The 21,735-nt window shown below is 38.4% G+C and overlaps 2 protein-coding genes across 6 annotated transcripts in view; both read left to right on the top strand.

The window, feature by feature from the left end:
* CREBRF (CREB3 regulatory factor) overlaps window positions 1–12,942 on the top strand; it is a 57,635-nt gene extending 44,693 nt beyond the window's left edge. For both annotated transcript variants that reach the window (XM_025434261.3, XM_025434262.3), the window contains exon 9: window positions 7,265–12,942. In XM_025434261.3, coding sequence (XP_025290046.1) covers window positions 7,265–7,380 — 116 coding nt within the window. In that variant the 3' untranslated portion in view covers window positions 7,381–12,942. The remainder of the gene's footprint in view (window positions 1–7,264) is intronic.
* Window positions 12,943–17,847: 4,905 nt separating this feature from the next.
* BNIP1 (BCL2 interacting protein 1) overlaps window positions 17,848–21,735 on the top strand; it is a 50,120-nt gene continuing 46,232 nt past the window's right edge. For all 4 annotated transcript variants that reach the window (XM_025434109.3, XM_049109129.1, XM_025434108.3 and 1 more), the window contains exons 1-2: window positions 17,848–18,006; window positions 19,975–20,067. In XM_025434109.3, the coding sequence (XP_025289894.1) occupies window positions 17,923–18,006; window positions 19,975–20,067 (177 nt within the window). In that variant the 5' untranslated portion in view covers window positions 17,848–17,922. The remainder of the gene's footprint in view (window positions 18,007–19,974; window positions 20,068–21,735) is intronic.

Raw genomic sequence — 21,735 nt, 5'->3', positions numbered from 1 at the left:
GAACTGTTTCTGTGCTTTGGTTTTTTGTTGTTTTTTTTTAAGCTGGTTGTGGTACCCAGTGCAGAGCCTGTCAAGTGAGCTGAAGTCAAGAATTGGACACTTAACTGATTGATTCACTCAGGGCCCCCTTGCTTTGTTTTTGTTTTTGTGTTTTGTGATTTGTGTTTTTGTTTTGTTTTTTGATGACTTAATATTTGTGGGTTGCATCTTCTTTTGCCTATCTTTAGTATTTTCTGAGGTATATTCACTTTTGATCAATTATTTTGTCTTTTTTTATTTTAAAAATCTTTCTCCTTTGCACTTCTGTTTCTCTTAAAAGCATTATTGTGTTTATTTGCTGCTCTTGTATTTTTAGTTTTGTCTTTTTTTAAATTATTTATTGGGTACTTGAGTGGTTCAGTGGGTTAAGCTCTGCCTTTGACTCAGGTCATGATCTCAGTGTCTTGGGATCAAGCACCACATCAGGCTCCCTGCTTGATGCTCCCTCTCTCTCTGCCCCCTTCCTGTTCATGCTCATGCTCTCTTTCTTTCTCTCAAATAAAATCTCTTAAAAAATAAATAAAATGCTTTATTTAAATTGTATTTAGTTAACATATACTGTATTATTAGTTTCAGGGATAGAATTTAGTGATGCAGCTGATGGATCAAGTGCCCCCCCCCTTTAATGCCTATCGTCCAATTATCCCTTCCCTTCACCTGCTTCCTCTCCAACAACCCTCAGTTTATTTCCTAGAGTTCGTCCCTAATGGTTTGCCTCCCTCTCTATTTTCATCTTTTTTCCTTCCCTTCCCCTATGTTCGTTTGTTTCTTAAATTCCACATATGAATGAAATCATATGGTATTTGTCTTACTGTGACTGACTGACTTCGCTTAGCATAATACCCTCTAGTTCCATCTGCATTGTTGCAAAATGTCAAGATTTCATTTCTTTTTGATGGCTGAGTAATATTTCGTTGTTTTTATATACCACATCTTCTTTATCCATTCATCTGTTGGTGGACACTTGGGCTTTTTCTATAGTTTGGCTATTGTGGACATTGATACTGTAAACATTAGGGTGTGTGTGCTCCTTTGAATCACTATGTGTATATCCTTTAGGTAAATACCTAGTAGCGCAATTGCTGGGTCATAGTGTAACTCTATTTTTAACTTTTTGAGGAACCTCCATCTTTTTTTTTTTTTCAGAATGGCTGCACCATTTTGCATTTCCACCAGCAGGGTTCCTCTTTCTGCACATCCTCGTCAACATCTGTTGTTTCTTGAGTTGTTCATTTTAGCCATTCTGGCCAGTATCAGGTGATATCTCATTGTGGTTTTGATTTGTATTTCCCTGATGCTGATTGATGTTGAGCATTTTTTCATGTGTCTGTTGGCCATTTGTATATCTTCTTGGAAAAATGTTTGTTCATGTCTTCTGCCTATTTCTTGACTGGATTATCTGGGGGGGGGTATTGAGTTTGATAAGTTTTTTATAGATTTTGGAGACTAGCCCTTTATCTGATAAGACATTTGGAAATACCTTCTCCTGTTCTGTAGGCTACCTTGTTCTTTTAGTTTTGTCTTAACTTCAGGAATTAAATTTTTCTTCCCATTCTTTTCTGAGTTTTTCTATTTCTGATTTTTGTAGTTCTTTCATGTAACATTTTCTTTAATGTCTTTTAGTTCATTTTGAAAATCATTGAGTTCATTTTGAAATAATAGTGGATTGTGACTATTTGGGATAATAATCGTATGATATGGTCATTTTTGCATATATCTTTCAGGCACACTTTCATTGTTTGTAGGAATCTTCTTTTTTTTCCTTACAATAACTTTTTTTGGGATTTCTTTTACCTTGATACACATAAAACTCTTTCTTCTAAACTTTGAAAAGTTTACTTCAGGATAGCTTTTCTAACTTCAAACTTTACAGAGTCCTCTGTTTTTAGTTAATATAAAGCTATGCTTTGCTTTCATTTATGAGATGGTGATTCAGTCCATCCTAAGAAGGGGACACAGGAGAGGATCAGGAAGAAAGTTTACCCTAGAAAAACAAAGTCACCACATGCCACAGGGGAGCCACATGGAGGGAGCAATAAGGGAGAGGGCTCAACAAAGCAGGTAGGGAGGAGACGGGGCAGGGGGGTTGGGGGAGGTGGGTAGAAAACCAAAAGAACCTGTGGGCAAGTGCCTTTATTGGAGGTAGCAGTGATGTTCAAAAGCAAAAGATGTTCAAAAGCAAAAGATGAGAGGGAATTTCTCTGGTACACTTGTATGTCACTAGCCCACAGTCCAGCGAGGGCAAGAAGAACAACTTGTGGCTGGGCAGGTGCACAGGGCAGCTTGTTTTCTGAAATTTCTTGTTTTGTGCTCCTCTTCCTTTTTATCTGGACCATTTCTTTCTTTCATATCTATTGTGCCTGTCTTGCCCAATTTTGATTCTTGCCAGTCCTGGTTCCTGTCTTACAAGGGAGTCCTATTTAGTCAGTTTTTAGTTCACAGAGCTAGACTGCTCAAGCCCCTCAACATCTTTCTGTGGGCCTTTTTTTTTTTTTCCTGGGGGCTTCTCACACTCACCTTGTACTCAATTTTTGTACTCCCTATTCATTTGTACAAATCTCTCACAGCTTCATCTGTTCTCATATTGGTCTCCTGTGGCTTCCAGTGAGTAACTTGTTGGCTATTTTAGACTCTTTTGTTCTCAGGCCCATTAATCCCCTTGACTCATCCTGCACAAGTATTGGTAAAGTTAATACCATACAGGTCTTGTAGCTTTTGGTAGTTTGTTTCCACCCTTTTGAATTTTGGGGGTTTTGAAGATACATTGTCACTTGTTATGTTTTTCATGGGTTTATGGGTTTTCTAGTTAATCTCTGTCTTTATAATGGGAATTGAGATTAAAAATCTGTGCTGCCATACAACAGTCTTTCTAGAGTTCCTCCCTGGAGCAGTTTAAATAAATTGGGGTTTCTTTTTCTTAAAGATTTGGTAGAACAAGCTTTGAAACTATCTGGTCTAGTATGTTTTTGTGATTAACTCTTTGAAAACTTTCTCTGTATGTTAGATTACAAGCTGTTCTGGAGTCAGTTTTGATAATTTACATATTCCTAGAAAATTATCCACTTCCTCCATGCCCTCAAATTTATAAAAATTGTCTTGTTTTTTAATAGCCTCTGTATTGGTGGCTAATGCTTCATTTTCATTTCTTTATGTGTACTGTGTTTGCCTTCATTTCTTGAATTGGTTAGTTATAGGTAGTTCGACTTCTCCCCTCAAAAAAGAACCAGCTCTTGAATTCATCAGTTCTTCTTATTTCTTCAGTTAGATGCTTAATTCACTTATTTTCTATTCTTTCTTGTTCATTAATATAATTAAAAACTTTTGAAATTTCTCCTGAGAGCTGCTTGAGCTATATGTCATAAATTTTGATATGTCATATTTGTTTTCTGAATACTTTGAAATTTGGGGTGTTTTTTAGTAAGATTTTATTTATTTGAGAGAGAACGAGAAAGCACAAGCAGGGGGGCAGAGGGAAAAGGAGAAGCAGACCACCCCACTGATCAGGGAGCCCAATAGAAGGCTCCATCCCAGGACCCTGGGATCATGACCTGAGACAAAGGCAGACACTTAACCAACTGAGCCACCCAGATGCCCCTGAATTTTTGGTTTGATTTACTCTGCAAAAACTGCTTGAGAAGGGGCAGCCCTGGTGGGCGCAGCGGTTTAGCGCTGCCTGCAGCCCAGGGCGTGATCCTGGAGACCCGGGATCAAGTCCCACATCAGGCTCTCTGTATGGTGCCTGCTTCTCCCTCTGCCTGTGTCTCTGCCTCTCTCTCTCTGTCTCTATGAATAAATAAATAAAATCTTAAAAAAAAAAACTGCTTGAGAAATATTTAAAATTTTCCAGAAGGTCGACATTATTATTTTTCTAGTTTTGTTATTAATTTCTCTTTTTTGTGATGTATTTAAGAGGTTTTTTTTAGCTATCTAACATGATTACATTTATTTACATTTGTTATGTTTATTACAACCTAATTAAATGTTCTCTGGGCATTTGAAAAGTAGACATATTTTCTGTTTGTGTTAAGACTGCATAATATGCTCCATCAGGTAATCTTAATTAGGTCTTGTTTTCTTTTTTTATTTTTGTAGGTGTACATTTACTCTAAGATTGAAAAAGGTCCTCGCTAATGTGTATCAGTTTTTTCTCATATTTTCTGTGGTTTTGCTTGAATAGGATTCCTTACTGCTAGATCTTCATTACAGATTATAATCTTTATCATAATGAAGCATAGCTTTTTCTCTGAATTCAATCCTGTCTCATATTACAATCATTAATGAAGCTTTATTATTATTTATATTTGCTTAGTATACCTTTGCCTACCCTTTAATTTTCAGTTTTTCTGAATACTTTATATTAGATACATCTTTTAAAAATATTTAAGTTAAAATTTATTTTGATAAGTATAGCATCAAATTCACTTTGAGATTTTTGTACATAGCATAGAGTTAGATTTTATTTATTAGACTGGAAATCTTTCTTTAATAGGTGAACTTAGGTCATTTTTATTTATTGATTCATATTTAATTTTAGTTTTGTCATCAAAAGATCTGTTAGGCTTTGTTCATATGGCTTTTTCCTTTTTATATCATTCACTGTATGATTCATTATAGTTTAGTTTTATATGTTTTCTCTGATAATTCATAAGTTCTGTATTTTTGTCTTATGAGATGAAATTTTAACTATAGCATAACATGTATATTTCATTTTTTCCTCTTAACTTTTCATTTAAGATTTCAGTCCTAGGGCCGCCTGGATGGCTCAGCAGTTTAGCGCCGCCTTCAGCCCAGGGCTTGATCCTGGAGACCTGGGGTTGAGTCCCACATCAGGCTCCCTGCATGGAGCCTGCTTCTCCCTCTACCTTCTCATATTTGGACAAATACAAGAAGAGTTGGTGTCTCTGCGTCTCTTTCTCTCTCTGTGTCTCTCATGAATAAATGAATGAATGAATGAATGAATAATATTTTTTAAAAATTTCAGTCCTATAAGAAAAGTAGAAATGGCACATGAACATCTGTTTATGATTCAACTAAATTCCCAGTTGTTAATATTTTGCTACATTTGCTTTATTTTTGTCTCTGTCTAAATTTTTTATTCCTATTTGAAGGTAACTTCTACCAAATCCTTCATCCCCAACTACTTCAGCACGTATTTCTCAAGAACAAGGACATTTTCTTTCTTAGGCACAATACCAGTATCACACTCAAGTACTTCAATACTGTTATAATATCTATATTGAGTCCATATTTAAACTTCTCCAGTTGTCTCAGTAATGTCCTTTATAGCCTTTGTTTGTTAAGCATCATTGCATTATTTATATCTTTTTGTCTCCTTTAATCTAGATCAGTCTCCCAGCATATTTTTTTCCATGAAAAATTCAGGTAGTTGATCTTGTAAAATTTCCCAACATCTGGAGTTGTTTGTTTCCTCCTGACTAAATACAGTTAAATTTTCTTGCCAAGAATCATGGGTGATTATCCTCCTCATTCCATCAATCAAGAGGTACATATATCAGTTTGTCCCACTATTGGTCATGCTATGTTTATTTATTTATGTATGTATGTTCGATTTTCTAACATATAGTATAACACCCAGTGCTCATCCCATCAAGTACCCTCCTCTGTGCCCGTCACCCAGTTACCTCATCCCCCCCTTCTGCCTCCCCTTCCATTACCCTTTGTTAGTTTCCCAGAGTTAGGAGTCTCTCATGTTTTATCACCCTCTAGTTTTTCCCACTCATTTTTCCTCCTTTCCCCTATAATCCTTTTCACTATTTCTTATATTCCCCATGTGAGTGAAACTGTATGATGATTGTCCTTCTCTGACTGACTGACTTCACTCAGCATAATACCCTCCAGTTCCATCCATGTCGAAGCAAATGGTGGGTATTCGTCCTTTCTGATGGCTGAGTAATATTCCATTGAATATATAGACCACATCTTTATCCATTTATCTGTCGAAGGACATCGAGGCTCCTTCCACAGTTTGGCTGTTGTGGACATTGCTGCTATAAACATTGGGGTGCAGGTGCCCCAGCATTTCACTGCATCTGAATCTTGGGGTAAATACCCAATAGTGCAATTGCTGGGTCATAGGGTAGCTTTATTTTTAACTCTTTGAGGAACCTCCACACAGTTTTCCAGAGTGGCTGTACCAGTTCACATTCCCACCAACAGTGCACATCCTCTCCAACATTTGTTGTTTCCTGTCTTGTTCATTTTCGCCATTCTCACTGGTGTGAGGTGGTATCTTACTGTGGTTTTGATTTGTATTTCTCTGGTGACAAGTGTTGCGGAGCATTTTCTTATGTGCTTGTTGGCTGTGTCTATGTCTTCCTCTGTGAAATTTCTGTTCATGCCTTCTGCCCATTTCATGATTGGATTGTTTCTTGGGTGTTGAGTTTCATAAGTTCTTTATAGGTCATGCTACATTTAATGACATGGTTGAGGTAGTGTCAGTTCTCTGTTTTTTACACTATCTTGTGACTTCTTCCTATGAGCCATGCCTAAATCTTTTTCTATTTCTATCTCATTTTAATCATTTTTTTTGTCATTACTTTTAAAACATGCTTATACTAGCTCTGTTTGACATACTGATTTAAAATATCTTTTGACCTCAGCTGTAGAAGATGAAGATAAAAATGAAAAACTCAACATACTTAAAGTGTCTCCCACCTTTTTCCCCCTTCTCTTCCAACTTTATTCATTCATTTTTCTTTAAAATGAAGAAAAAGAAATACAAATTTATTCCAGTAGTTATAAAAATGACTGAAAAAAAATTTTTTTAATGACTGAATACATCCTTCAGGCCAGTGTTTTCAGTTGTGTGGGTAAAGCCCACTCATGAGACATACAGAGGCTGGAGCAGTTGGAAGAGACTGACACAACAGGGCAAACATGGTCAGTTGGGGAACAATGCTTGTTGTGACAGTGTGGAGTTTGGGTTTGGACTATTATTTGGACTTTACTACTTACCGTCTACCTCCTTTTAAAATATTGATTTACCATTCTTCATTCTTGGTTTGATCTTTCTAATCTAGTGGGGCTAGAATGAATTTCTGGGTTGCAGTAGCGAGCAGCTGAGCACTTGGCTAGGACCAGTATCAAGCTGGGGTCTGTCCGTCCATCCCCCGCACCCCCCGCTCCCAGATCTGCCTACTCCTCACCTTCTCTTTAAGCCCTCTCCATTTCTGTGCCTAAGTGTGCCTTATTTCTTTTTCTTCAGGTCTCCCAGTTGCTGGGCAAACCTCAGAATTTGTTAACCAAGTGTTAGAGAAGACCGCAGAAGGCAATCCCACTGGAGGCCTTGTAGGACTAAGGATACCAACATCAAAAGTGTAATCAGCCTCATTGGACCACTGGTCAGAAATGTCTGTGTTTGTCACGTTATTCATTGTAAATTTTCATTCTGTTTTGCATGTCAGTTTAGCATTATGTAAACATTTACAATTAGGTTACATTGTTTTAAGAACTAAGTAGCATAAGTGAAGCATGATCCAAAATACTTGATTATTGCATTTTCAGAGCATAAACCATAGTTAAAACTGCTACTGGCATCAGAATTGAAACTCACATTTAAGTAAATGTTTAGATACAGATTGCAAAAATCTGTTAAAGTAAAACATTTGGGAGGAGCGAAGATATTAATAAATGCCAAATTGTGGCAGGTTTATGCTCTGAACCACACAAAAAAATTGAGGAAGCATTTTTTTAAACAGTCAGTTTAGATTGTTTTTAGAGTTACTACTTTTGTTCTGATTTTCCACAACCATTAATCTCACTTGTACATGGCACAACCCAGCATTCACACCCATGTGCCATATTAGAAGTTCATTTTCCGAGCTCAATATGGTATATATAAGTATATATATAAATATATATATATATATAATGTCTGTGCAAGTAAGAAAAAAAGCATATTCTTTGTGCCTTGTATTTTGGGGAAACTATAAAACTGGTAATATTTTGTATGATGAAAACCCTAATGAGGAAACACAGGATATATAGATGGAAAAATTATGGGGTTTAAATGTTTTTTTGTTCCAACTCTTTTTCAAAATTTTTGAATGTATATAGGACTATGTTGAAATGTAGATATATGCCACAGAGTCTGTGTATTGTATAAAAAACAAAACAAAAAACAAACAAAAAAAAGATGGCTCTAGAAAACTCCTATTTCGGTACTTGACCGGAAGAAGACAAATACTTGCACATTATTGCGATTGTTTTATTTTTTGTACCAAAGACAAATGCAACTGATATGGCAAACTGCCAGTCTAAGTAAAGTTTTGCACAGCTTACATGATACTGTATGAATGTATGAAAAAAAAAAGGAGAAAAAAAAGAAAAATGAAAAGGTCAGGGTTAGGGATCTTACTGAACTGTGAATTTTATTTCTGTTTGGGTCCAATTATCTACAGAAGGAGCATCCACACACACAAATATTATTTTGCTGTTCCTCTAGTTCGCTTCCATAGTAGATAAGTTGGTGGCCATTTAGATGTCTGTAAGTCTTTTTATTTCTGCACTTATTGTAGGAAATTTTAATATATTTCATTTTAGTAAGCTATTGGTGAAATAGATTTTGACCTTGAAAATTAAAAAAGTTTATTTAGCTTATTGTAGTATACTTCCACCAAACAACCAAAATACAGATTATTTTTATTGTATTATGTATATATATATATGTAAAGAAAGAAAAAAGCTAAAAATATCTAATTCTTTAGTTGCCACTTTTCCAATTGATGTATTATTGTGCATGTAATATTTTCAAAGATGAACACAAGCTTAAAACAAAAACAATTTATAGATTTTTATATTTTTGTACAGGTATTTTCAAATTAGCTTCTTCAAACTTACATGTGACTTATTCTTCTTCTATAATTTCTAGAACTGAGAAATATTAACACATTTAGTTTTTAGGTGCTCTTTTTTGCTCACATAAAACAGCTTCATTAGTCAGTGTTTTAACTGTGTTACAGCTTTACCTCTTGATGAGAAATTTCTTGTGTCAAGGCAGCATTATAAACCTTCCCCACAGGTCTTTCCATTCTGTCTCTCTTACTGTTAGATTCTCAAATCTTGTGTTTTGAACTCTGAAAACTGGTGGCTTAAAAACTATACTTTAAAAAAGATCCTATCTAGCCAGAAAAAAATACCAAAAATTTCAGCTGCTGGGAAAGTATCTATTTCTCCAACTGTTTCTCCATTACCCCCTGGAGAATTTATTCCTTAATTATATTTTGTCTTTATAGTGTGTTTCCTTTTCTTCTACTTTATCCCCTCTCCCCCAACCCCCATTTGTAAGCCATAGCATATGAAGCTATTGCTTATAAAGTTTGATTCTAAAACACACAGTAACAACTGAACAATGTTTGCTTATATGCTTCTTTGACATCATGAAAAGGAAACTCCAAGGATTGTCTTAACACCTTAGCTAAACTGTGATGCACAAGATTTTCTTGTGCTTGATGGAAATGTACCTGGTTAGTGCATTTATGCTAAACAGATGATAAGCTCAGAGCTAGTGGTTTAAAAGAATGTAAGCTCATTGTTTAAAGTTTTTCTTTTTTAGATGGGAGGAGTCAAAGCACAGGCTTATAACTTGGAAGTATATGAAGTTTTGACAGAGTGTGTTTAGTAAAATGAAACATGTTCCAAAATGTGGCAGTTTTGCAATCAGGTGAAAATCACTTCATGATAGAGATTCAGCTGATGAGGTTTATAAAATTGCCCCTTTCTAGCTGCTGTGTTAGGAATTCTGGTTTTTGATACTTTTTTCCTGTCTGCAAACCAGAATTTGATTTTTTGGTCTTGCATTTCAAAAAAAAAAAAAAAAAAAAGACTTTGAATCTGTTTAGTAGATTCCATATCCTTGCATTTCAGTGTTTTATATGTACTACTTAAGTTAAATAGTTAAAAGCTTTTAAATAGTTGAGCTTTTTAATGTTGACACTTTATTTTGTACCTATTTATATATGTATGTATATCTTAGAAAAGCACTTTGTTAAAAAAAAAATTGCATTTTATATGATTCCTGCCATTTGCTGCTAAATCTGGGCTGGTCAGAATGCTGCAGCGATACTTGATCTAAATAAAAACCTGGCAGTAAAATGTAGAGTGAAAGTTAAATCCTCTTGCTGTTTTAACTTTATCATAAAGATGACATAGGCAAGCTGTGCAGCTTTACATTTTAACCAGGGGACTCTGTGGCATTTAAAACCGTCTAGAAATGGTTGTACTTTAATGCCAGTAATAATCTGCTTCCTCTATTGTCATTAAAATATACTCGTTTAGTGTATCACACAAACAGATCTTATAAGGGTAACATAAAAACCCCAACAATTGTACATGTTCTGTTTTTGAAAATTGTGGCATGTATTTTTGGGTGAAGATCATTAGAGAAGAGCTCTCTAAAGGTTTTCTGTGTTCATACATGGTATACAGATAGCTCATAATGAAGTCCAGAATCTTACTTTAAGTAAAGGCATTGTGAATTCACCTCAAATAAACCCATTGTTCCAAAAACAATTATAAACTTTGACTCTAGTACTACTATGATTTAAAAACAAAACAAAACAAAACAAAAAAACGTTCTTCCTCATTTCAGATACACTGGATTCTTTATAGAGTTTGTCTCCATATGAAAGCATGCTGTCCAGTTGTTCTTGTTAAGATCTTGTCTGAGTTTTGAATTGGGTGCCACACTTTTTCAGTCAATATGATTGCTTGTTCTACTGTACCATGTATGATTCTTGTCCTTTCCTATATCCTTCATGACAGATTATGATGTGGCTTTATATTGTGCCTTACTTGTACATTTAAACTTAACGTCTTCATTCCCTTCCACTTCCTAAATCTTTCACTTTGACCTTTTTGGTAAGAGAATCAGAGCAATTATAAAAACATCATGAAGGATTTCAGATGGGTATGGTTTCCAATTCCCTCTCTTTATAGTTATTTTATATTTGTATGAAAGACCAGTTTTGAATGGTCTTTAAATATGAGAGGGAAAGACTAGCAGTAATTTCACTACATCCCTTGTTTCTGACTTTCATGAATTTGTCCTACATCTTCTTTCTGATGCTTGACTTGATTTGCTCCTTAGCAATAGTCTGCATTTAAAGAAAGGTGTGTTCAGTTCATCAGCTTGAAATTGACTATTTCATCTTTCCAGAATTTTTTAGGAGAAGAATACCCGTTTTGTTTGTTTTATAAAACAGATGACAAGTCTCTTTAAAAGAAACAGAAGTACAGTACTTTTGAAATACAATGCTGTTAGTTTGGATTTCTTTTTTTATATATAATATTCATACAATTATCTGATGTTTGCCTTCATTAATAAAGCTGTTAGTTTATTCACCAAAATGTCAAGAATGGATGTGCTTTTCTTTATTCCATACATTTAAAAATATTTTAGCTGCTAAGATTTAGTTAACTTTCTAAGAAACAAATTCAAGTTGCCTTCAGCAGGAATTAACAAAAACTTATGTTCCCTTTCTTTATATAGTCTTCCTACAATTCTGTTCAAGTATTTTCTAATTAATTATGTAAGAGAATGTTAGCATCTCTCCAAATCTTGAAACTTGAATTTTGAGAATGCATTGAATTATGCTTTCAGTGTTAAAGTAAAAGGTTTCAATTATCCTTCTAGTGAAGTCTATTGTGGAATACCATTTCCCATGGAACTGAGGCCATTTCCACAACTTTGCAAAGAATTGCAGTCTTGTTCTTCCCTTGGATCATGATAAATAAGTCTCACACAGTGCCGTAATACTTGTGGATTCTTTTGTAATCTTTGTAATCTTAATAAGGGCATTATGAGAAGATGACTCCATGTTTTTTTAATATTTCAAACACATTGGGATGTAACAATGAATGTCAACTGTAGGAATGGTTGTTTCGTTTTAAGGAATAAGCATGTTGGGGAAAGATGATGAAAATGTACTACTGACAGTTTTACACTTCCATAGGCAAGCGGGATTATGTGTTGAAGCATAATCCTCATGCTTAGTAAACTGACCGAAAATTGTAGAAATTACACCTAGGAACTGAATTATGCCAAATTGCCATTTTCTTTAGAAAAGAGAGGTTAGAGTGTAGTAGGGAGTAGAACCTTAAAACTACTTCCAAATAGTACTTTGGAATTGAAGACTTGGTAACTAGTGAAGAACATCAGAGTTGGGTATTTCAGTGTGCCAAGTTTGGGTGAACTAGGTTTGCCTCTTTCATAACAATGTAAACACAATGGTGTAGTTAATTAAATTCTGGGTGGATGGGAGCGGGACTGATTACTGTGTCTTGCCCTTCACCCTTTGTTTTTTTCAGAACCAAATAACAGAAATGTGTATGTGTGTACTGTATCTGCCTTTCCACCACATTTTTATGACACTGTATTCCACTGCCTGCTTTTTTTTTTTTTACTTTCTTTCCCTAGGATTTGTCCAATAATTAGCATTTGTGATTAACAGTGATATTAGGGCTGACCGCACATAAGAAGTCACAAGAGAAGAGTGGAAGGGCAAGAATTCAGAGCATTTGTTCATACAATGTGGCAACCTCTTTTGCATAGTGGCGTAGGATCCTGTTTGTAATGCTATCATAAATATTCTGTAGTTTTGTTTCCCCATTCCCCCAACTGGAGCTATGAAACTTTTTATTGGATTCAGTCTTGTCTTTTGTCTAGAGAGAATTTTATCTTGTTGACGCATGAGCTGTTTAAAAATTATTCTATTAAATGTTGGTTAATAGTTGTGCAGTTTTTCTTTTCAGAAGAAAAGGCAATTCAAATGTTGCCTTTGTTTTCTGTCACCTTCCAACCCCTCAGCACTTCTAGTCAGATACAGATTCATCAGTGTATGCAACATCCTTTGTAATTTAAAATAAAAAAAAATATGAAAAGGTTTTGAATTGTTTGTCTCATGTTTTCGCCCTTCCTTTCTCTGTTGCTTTTCTATCACTTCCAAGGGTAACCATCTGCTCCTCTGCAAGATAACCCACTGCAAAGAAATTCCAGACTAAAAACAACAGTGAACTGTGGGTTGTGCTGCCTCTTTCTTGGTGTAGGGCACAAAGAGCTAAAATTTTGGACATTTGGGGCTGATTTTCAGTACTCTGGTGAAATGTAGCTGTTATGGAGAATTATTTGTTGGTGAAAACATTTGCATTCTTCATAGTTTGGAGCACAGTTTCGTTTACAAGTATTTTTTCCTTTGATTCTTTGGGCAGGCAAGGGAAACTGTTTTGAGTCTCTCTTGACTTTAAACACTTGTATATATTTATTAATTCAAAGTAAGCTAGGAGATAGTCTGGGCATATACACAGAGATTTATTTTATTTATTTTATTTATTATTTATTTATTTATTTATTATTTATATTTTTTAAAGATTTTATTTATTCATGAGAGACGCAGAGAGGCAGAGATGTAGGCAGAGGGAGAAGCAGGCTCCTTGCAGGGAGCCTATGTGAGACTCGATCAAGGACCCCAGGATCACGCCCTGAGCCAAAGGCAGATGCCCAACTGCTGAGCTACCCAGGTGTGCCCAGAGTCTTTTTTTTTTAAAGGCCTTATTTATTTGAGAGTGAGAGAGCAAGTATGAGCAGGGGGAGGGGCAAAGGGAGAGGGAGAAGCAGACTCCCCAACTGAGCAGGGAGCCTGATACTGTGGATGGCTGGATCCCAGGACCCCGGGATCATGACCTGAGCCGAAGGCAGACGCTTAACTGACTGACCCATCCAGGCATTCTGGGTACCTTATTGCTGAGATACTTCAAGGACACAGATACCACAGGGTATGCTAGAGAAGAATTGACAGGCTTGTGTTCATGACATCAGGACTCTTGAAGGAGTTCTTTTTGCTTTATTGGAGTGACATTGGGGCTGTCAGATAGCAAAGTGGAGATGGCCTCTCATGGACTTGACCTCCATCCCAACCACTCCTCACAGGAGCCTCTGTCGTGGTCTGGGAACTTTTAAGGAGCTGAGTGAGCCGGGTCAGTATAGTCCTCAGGAAACAACATTTTGTGGGTAGCACCTAGTTAAATGGGTAAGTCAGTTGTCCCTCCTCACTCATAGTGATTGCAGAACCAGAAGAGCTCTTTAGATAGAAAGACAAAGTTGGAAAATACTTTAATACCCCAGCTGAAAGGGTTAGAATAAGAAAAGGTTGTTAGAAGGCTAGGGTGGCTGGCATTTGTTAGATCCCTGCTAGGTGCTTTCCTGTCAGGTTAATTCTGCTCTCAATGGCACAGTGCAGTGGGGGGTCATGTTCATTTTACAAAAGAGAATAAACTCAGATAAGGGACTCACCTCAGACCCAACTTATAGCCCCAATTCAAACTCCAGTCTGCTCTTGCACTCAGACAATTTATACTTTTAAAGGACCAGGCCAGGTCACAGGCAATACTTGAATTTGATAGGAGGGAGGTAATGGGACTGGAATCTGAAAACCAGAACTAAAGCTGAAACCTACCAGATGTAGTTATGAAAAGCTAGTCTCAGGACCTGTGGGGTCAAGGTGATAGAAGCAAAATAACATTGGCAGGAGTCAGTGATTCAGAGTGTGGTTCACCACATTGTACATCTATCCTTCAAAGATGGCCTCTAGTTTAAGGGCTTAAAATTGGGTCTCTGTTAGAAGGAGCATGTTGGAGGATGGAGAAAAAAAAGGGAGCTATGTTTTCTTAATTGCCTCATGGAGACTGTCAGTTGCATAGGAATTTCCAGCAAGAAGCCAGATGTGAAAGGGGCCCGAGGTCATGTGTCCTAAATAGAGAGCTGCTGAGGATCCAAAACTTTTCAGTGACCTGAAAAATGTCAGTTTCCTTAAAAGATTTTAATCTTAAAACATCACCAGGAATGAACTTAAAAATGTACAGGGTCTAGATAAAGAAAACTTTAACATGAAGGACACAGAAGACTTGAACAACTGGAAAGAAAGATCCAAGTTCTTGAACTTGAGCAGTGAGCAACATGATGCTGTAAGCCCTCAAAATTAAAAATTTAATGCTATCTCAAAACATACCAATAAGGTTAAAAAACAAAATACTTAAGGTTTCTAGGGGAAAAATATAATAGCAGAGGAGAAAAAGATTGGGCATTTAATTGAAACACATTAAAACACATAAAAAAACTATAAAATTGTCATTTTGGTGTGTAAATAGGACAATAGAACAGAAGGTCTAGAAATGGATTCGAACATAAGAATTATGGTAAATGTAGCATCCGGAACCAGTGAGAAAAAGATGGATTCTTCAGAAAACAGTGTTGGAACAACTGGGAAACTCTCTGGAGAAAGGAACGTTGGCTCTGTATCTCATACCATAAGCCAATATATATATATCTCAAAATGTGTAAATGAACAAATGACAGAAATGGGAGCAATTCATTTAAAACCTGTGGGGTGGGGGTGAGGAGGCCTTTCTAACTTGGATCCTAAATCCAGGAGTCATAATTGAAGACTGATAAATTCTATGTGAAACAAAAAATTCAAAAACTTATTTAAGGCCAAAACCATCATAAGCCAAGTCAAATTCTATAGACTACATAAAAAGCTCATCTCTAAAGGCTAATCCTCCTGAAATATAAAGAGCTCCTGGAAACTGGTATGAAAAAGAACAACCACCTGACAGAGAAATGAGCAAAGTAAATACAAATAGCACTCAATTTCATTCATGTAAGAGAAAAGTGAATTAAAGAATGGTATTTTTTACTCAGTCAAATTGGCAAAGGGGCACCTGAGTGGCTCAGTCAGTTAAGCATTGGCTCAGGTCATGATCTTAGGGTCCTGGGATTGTGCCCAGGATAGGGCTCCCTGCTCAGCGGGGAGTTGGCTTCTCCCTCTGCTCCTCCCCCTGCTCATGTGCACTCTCTCACACAAAAATAAAAGTTTTTTAAAAATTGGCAAAAATCCTAGTATTTAACACACCATGTTGGCAAGGCCGTGGGAAAGCAGGCATTTGTAGCACATTGTTGTGGGAGTGTAAATTGATATAAACTCTCTGAAGTGCAATTTGGTAATTCTAAATTTTAAATGCACAAATCAAAAAATAATAATAATAAAATGCACATATCCGGGAATCCCTGGGTGGCTCAGCGGTTTGGTGCCTGCCTTCGGCCCAGGGCATGATCCTGGAGTCCCGGGATCGAGTCCCACGTCGGGCTCCCTGCATGGAGCCTGCTTCTCCCTCTGCCTGTGTCTCTCATTAATAAATAAAATCTTTAAAAAAAAATAAAATGCACATATCCTTTGACTAGCACTTCCATTTTGCACTGCGCAAATCATCCTGTGCCTATTTCTTCATGTATAAAATGGATAATTCTACCTCATAGGGTTGTTATGAGAGTTAAATTAGATGACACACATTAAGAACTTAGTACAAAGTGCCTGGCACATAGGAAGTGCTCCAAAAAATGTCAGTAATGTCATAGCAGCTAATGCACATTGAGTTCTTAAACACATGCCACATGACTACACTGTGCTTGGTGCTTTTCATGTACTACCTCATTTAATCCTCCACCTCTGTGACTCTACCAGTTAGCCTCAGAATTCTGAGGGGCAGAGCTGTGAAGTGGGTCCTCCAGCAGGATTCAAGCAGGGTTGACTCTAAGGCCTGCAATACATTGCCTATTAGGTGCAGTGGGGTGATGAACGCCTTAACGGATGGTGTGTGGAGCAGTGGAGAAACACAGATAGGCAAGCACATAGCCCCCTGTGTACGACACTATACCCAAGGGGCCATATTTGGTTTTTGAGGGAAGACGTGGCTTTTAGTGAAGGCTCTGCCACTTTCAAGTTATGTAACTTTGGGGCAGGGACGTTCAGTTTTGATTTTTTTCGCTTTGATCTACTCTTGGTCCATCTACTGATCTGTAAAACTGGGGTATTACCTATTTCAAGTCTGGTTGAAGGATTAAGAGAAAAACACAGCTAGGCATTCAGGTCTTAACAATTTATGCTTGCTGATGTGAACAGAAGCACATGGGGTGGGAGCAAGAGGGGGAAAGCATTCTAAGAAAAGGGAACAGCACATTCCAAAGCTACAGATCCAAAAACAGCTTGAGGAATCCAGGAGAGCGATGGAGTGAGGTGGCTGATGGCCTTGGACTATTTGATAATAAAGGCAGGAGCCACTGTTCGTTGAGGGTCTGCTCTTAATTATTTCCATCAAAACTACTCCAGCAAGGTAGGCTTTATAAATCCAACTGTACACAAAAGGCACGTGCCAGGAGCTACAAAAGAGGTGGAGGTGGGGAAGTGACTTGATCAGTTGTGATTTTAGAACCCTTGGACCATGTGCTGGAAGAGGCCTGTCTTGAATTCCACACGTGAAAAGCAGTAATAACATTTACCATCTTTTCATTTGCTCCACAATTATATTCACTGTACAACATATGAAAAATATAAGGAAATTTAAAGAGATATAAAAAATTGTTAATTCCACCTTCCAGAGACATCCCAATTGATACTTTCCTTTTTTTTTTTCTCTCTCTCTCTCTCTGCAAAAAACATGTAGTCATTAGAATGCCTTTTAGGTAAAAGATGGGGAGAGGCCAATGTTAAAACGCTCTCGATACTCCCTCTCTTCTTCCTTCTTTTTTCTTTTTTTTAATTTATTTTTATTGGAGTTCAATTTGCCAACATCTAGCGTACCACCCAGTGCTCATCCCATCCAGTGCCCCCCATCAGTGTTGCCCAGTCCCCCCCGCCCACCTGCCTTCCACCACCACACCAGAGGCGAGTCCTCCGGCCTCCTCGCCTCGACCCTCGCTCGCCTCAGGTTGGTCCCTAGAGGGCGCTGCCGAAAGCCCCGACGCGGAACGAAGGTGACGCAAAAACGAGTTTAATTTGGGCCCCGCCGCGGCCCGTAGCCGGCGTCCTCAACATGGCGGCTCCCCAAGATGTCCACGTCCGTATCTGTAACCAAGAGATCGTCAAGTTCGACCTGGAGGTGAAGGCGCTTATCCAGGTACTAATTCCCGGGACGGCTGCCGGGCCCTGTAGCCCTGAACCCAGGCTCCACCGGCCTCCTGTGAGCTCGGCGGTCTCAAGTCTGGGAGGTCGCTGGTCCCGCCCCACGGCCCGCTACCCCCTGGCGGCCCCCTCTGGTCCCGTCTCCTGGGCCGTTGGCGTTGATCCTCCCTCCGCGCGCTGTTGTCTTGCCCTCCTCTGAACGCTCCCGCGTCCCCTCGTCCCTGGCCAGGCTTCCGGTCTGTGGCCACATGGGTCGCCCCCGCACACTTGTCGACTGGGACGACCTGTCGCCCCGACGGGCCCCGCCTTCTCACGCCTCCCTCCGCCGCGCTCGGTGGCGCCCCGAGGGCCGCGAGCCCCGCCCTCCCCTGGCCGCCGCCCCGGCGGAGGTGCCCCAGGGCACCAAGGGCCCCGTCGTGCGGGAGGCCCCCGGCCACCTAGATAGTAGCTGCGACTTTGTAAATGAGGAAAAAGGCTAAAATGCCAAGGCCTGAATCAGAAGGCAGGTGGTGGCAAGACTGCGACCGGACAGGGAAAGTCGGCCTAGACGAGGGACTTAGGGGGTCTCGGAAACTCGGTTTAACAGATGGGGTACCGGACACTCCTTGCCTTGAGCCACTTAAGGGTAGAAGGCAGCAGAGCAATAACTGCTTGGCCTAGGCAAGAGGAAAGTAGAAATGGTTCCTTGAATTTAGCAAAAAGAAACCAAGAGTTTTAAACTCTTTATTAGTAGTTTTATTTTTTTTAAGGTTTTATTTATTTATTCATGACAGAGAGAGAGAGAGGCAGAGACACAGGCAGAGGGAGAAGCAGGCTCCATGCAGGGAGCCCGACGCGGGACTCGAGCCTGGGTCTCCCTGGGCCCAAGGCAGGCGCTAAATCGCTGAGCCACCCAGGGATCCCCTAAACTTTGGCTTTAGGCAAGTTATTTCCTCCGTTTCCAAAAATGTTGCTAAGCATTAGATGTAGACTCAGATTTTGCAACTAGCTGTGGCAAAAAGCGAAGGAAAGTAGGACTCTCCATGGAGACCAGATGCAGAATAAACCAAAGTAGTGCTTTATCGTGGTACAAGGAAGTGTGATTTAATGAGTAAGCCAGAAAACAGATGAGAAAACTTGATGCAAACTGTTAAACTTCTTCAACTACACTTATTCATACATATTGCAAAACTTCTGGGCTGACTTTAAGAAAATAAATTTAGGATTCATATAAAAAGATTGCCTTTTCACATAATCTAAATTGCTTAAGCCCTTCTGTACTCTCTGATATTGGGGTTCTCATGATATACCTAGATATACTGTGCTCTTACTGTGTTCCAGCTCCTTTGCAACATACTTTGCATACGTACCTGGTCTATGTGGTAGGTAATGTGATGAGAAAAGTGAGGCACAGAGAACCAGAGTGACTTTTTGTTATCCAGCCAATAAATTGCTGCAGCTGGAGTTTGCATCTACATATTTTGGCTCTAGAGCCTGCTCTAAAATCTGACCCCAGTAATTTTGAATGTCCAGAAACAAATTCTAAATCTACCCTTGAACAGGTCTGTAAACACTGTGATTTGTAATAGATGATTGAAGTAAACCGTGCCATATGATGCCAGGAATTGAGCATCCTGATTTTCAAGTTGTATCACTTTTGGATGTCCATTCTTGTTGGACATATGATCTGCTTTAAGCCTTTTATACTGACTAGGTGGCATTTTGTTAAACTTTAGGAACTAATAGGACAGTTGTGTTTCTTTTTATGCTATTATAGTACCTGCTCAAAATTAAAGAGGTTATGAGAGAAATGTAAACGATAATGTTTTTGCTCGTGTTGCAGAGGTAAACAGCAAAGATCAGGATGAATTACAGACAGTAGGCCAGCCTAGTGGTGGTTCAAGCCAACTCCCCCTGTACAGGTGGTTTCATTTCATGTCATTTGCCTCAAGAAAGGCCCCTTCACCTCTTCACTGTCTCCTAGGATATTCGAGATTGTTCAGGACCATTAAGTGCACTTACTGAACTAAATACTAAAGTGAAAGAGAAGTTTCAGCAGTTGCGGCACAGAATACAGGTGAGTAGCTGTAGAACTGAGATGGGGAGAATGGGTGACAATGAGAGGCTCTATCCTGGGAGTAACCTCTGCTTGAGAGCTAGCTGTCCAGGTTCTTTAGTAAATGTTTTGACAGTGTGGGTAACTGTACTAACATGCTCTCAAGATAAAAGTGAGGAACTTTTGAATGTATCACCAGTGTCTCCTGGGTTTTTTTTTTTTTCATGTTATGCTTTGCCTAGTCTCTTCCTACCTGTTTCTGAGGTCTCTAGTCACTTCATATGCACATATAAACACTCCTGAATCCAACTATGGTATAGGTGCTATCTCAAAAACCACTGGAGTGAGAAGTACCCATTTGTATAGCCTGTTTCTGCTGCTGTGCCCTAGTGAGAATGAGATGGGTGCATGGATCTGCCCATCACTGGGTGGGTCCTGGGGCACCCCATCTCAACTGCTTATGATACTAGGATTTAAAGACCAGATGCCAACCAACAGCCCTTTTTGTTGCTTAACAGAAGATGGTCTGTTTCAAAGCTGGAAGAAAAACTGGCCATTTGGACTCCCTGAGAAGTAGTATGTCTGGGTCCCATGTGTTGCCTTTCTAAGAGATTTTCAAGGACAATTGTGAAAATAAGCAGTTCTTGTCATAAAAGTTCACTTTAGAATTTTAGCAATATCACTGAACCTAGCTGATCTTTTTGCCTCCATCTCTAGCACTGATTTAATCATTTAATTTTTTTGAAAGGCTGTTACTTTTATATATTACGTATTTATCATATCTATGTGTGTAAATATGGGCGCACGGTGAAAAGTCTCATGTACCAGTCTTATTCTGTTTCCCTCCTCCACACAAGTAACCACCTTTGTTACTTGTTACTTACGTATCTTTCTGTGGTATATGTACTCAGATAATAGAAAAAATAAATATATTTTCCTATTTCCAATTTCTCATCTAAAAGGTAGCACACAAAACACCACTTTTTAAAACTTAATATCTATTGGAAATGCTTCCATATCAGTATTTCTTTTTAAGATTTTATTTATTTATTCATGAGAGACACAGGGAGAAAGGTAGAGACACAGGCAGAGAGAGAAGCAGGCTCCATGCAGGGAGCCCGATGTGGGACTTGATCCCGGGACTCCAGGATCAGGCCCTGGGCTGAAGGTGGTGCTAAACTGCTGAGCCACCTGGGCTGCTCCCATTTCAGTATTAGAGAGTTTCCTCATTCTTTTTTTATAGCCATAATTTTTTTTTTAGCCAGTTCTGTGTCAAAGGGCATTTTATTTGGATTGCTTCTCTGCTTTTTGATTTGTTTTTTTTTTTTTTTTTGCTTTGCTTTTTGAAGCTAATGTATTCCCTAAAAGGTCTTTCTTCAACTCACATGACTTCAACTCTCCAACCACACCCACCACCTTAAGTATTTCCATGTTCTTTTTGTTTAAGTATCTAGGTGCTGACTCGGTGTTTATTTCCTTCACTAATTGAAATTACTCCACTGATACATTTACATATTAGGTCCCTCTCTCCCATCATCACCTCCTTGAGCACCAGAATATCCCTGACACCAATTAAGGACCTAAAAACACATGATTAGTGAATGAATAACCCCATCCCAGTTTTAATCTGCATTTCCTTAACATTTATACTAGGAAATGTATACAAGATTTCTTTTTGATGTTTTTAGC

The sequence above is a fragment of the Canis lupus genome, chromosome 4, assembly GCF_003254725.2.
Source record: "Canis lupus dingo isolate Sandy chromosome 4, ASM325472v2, whole genome shotgun sequence".
Lineage (NCBI taxonomy): Eukaryota > Metazoa > Chordata > Mammalia > Carnivora > Canidae > Canis > Canis lupus.
The sequence above is the reverse complement of the archived record's forward strand: the minus strand, read 5'-3'. Positions and strand labels throughout refer to the sequence as shown.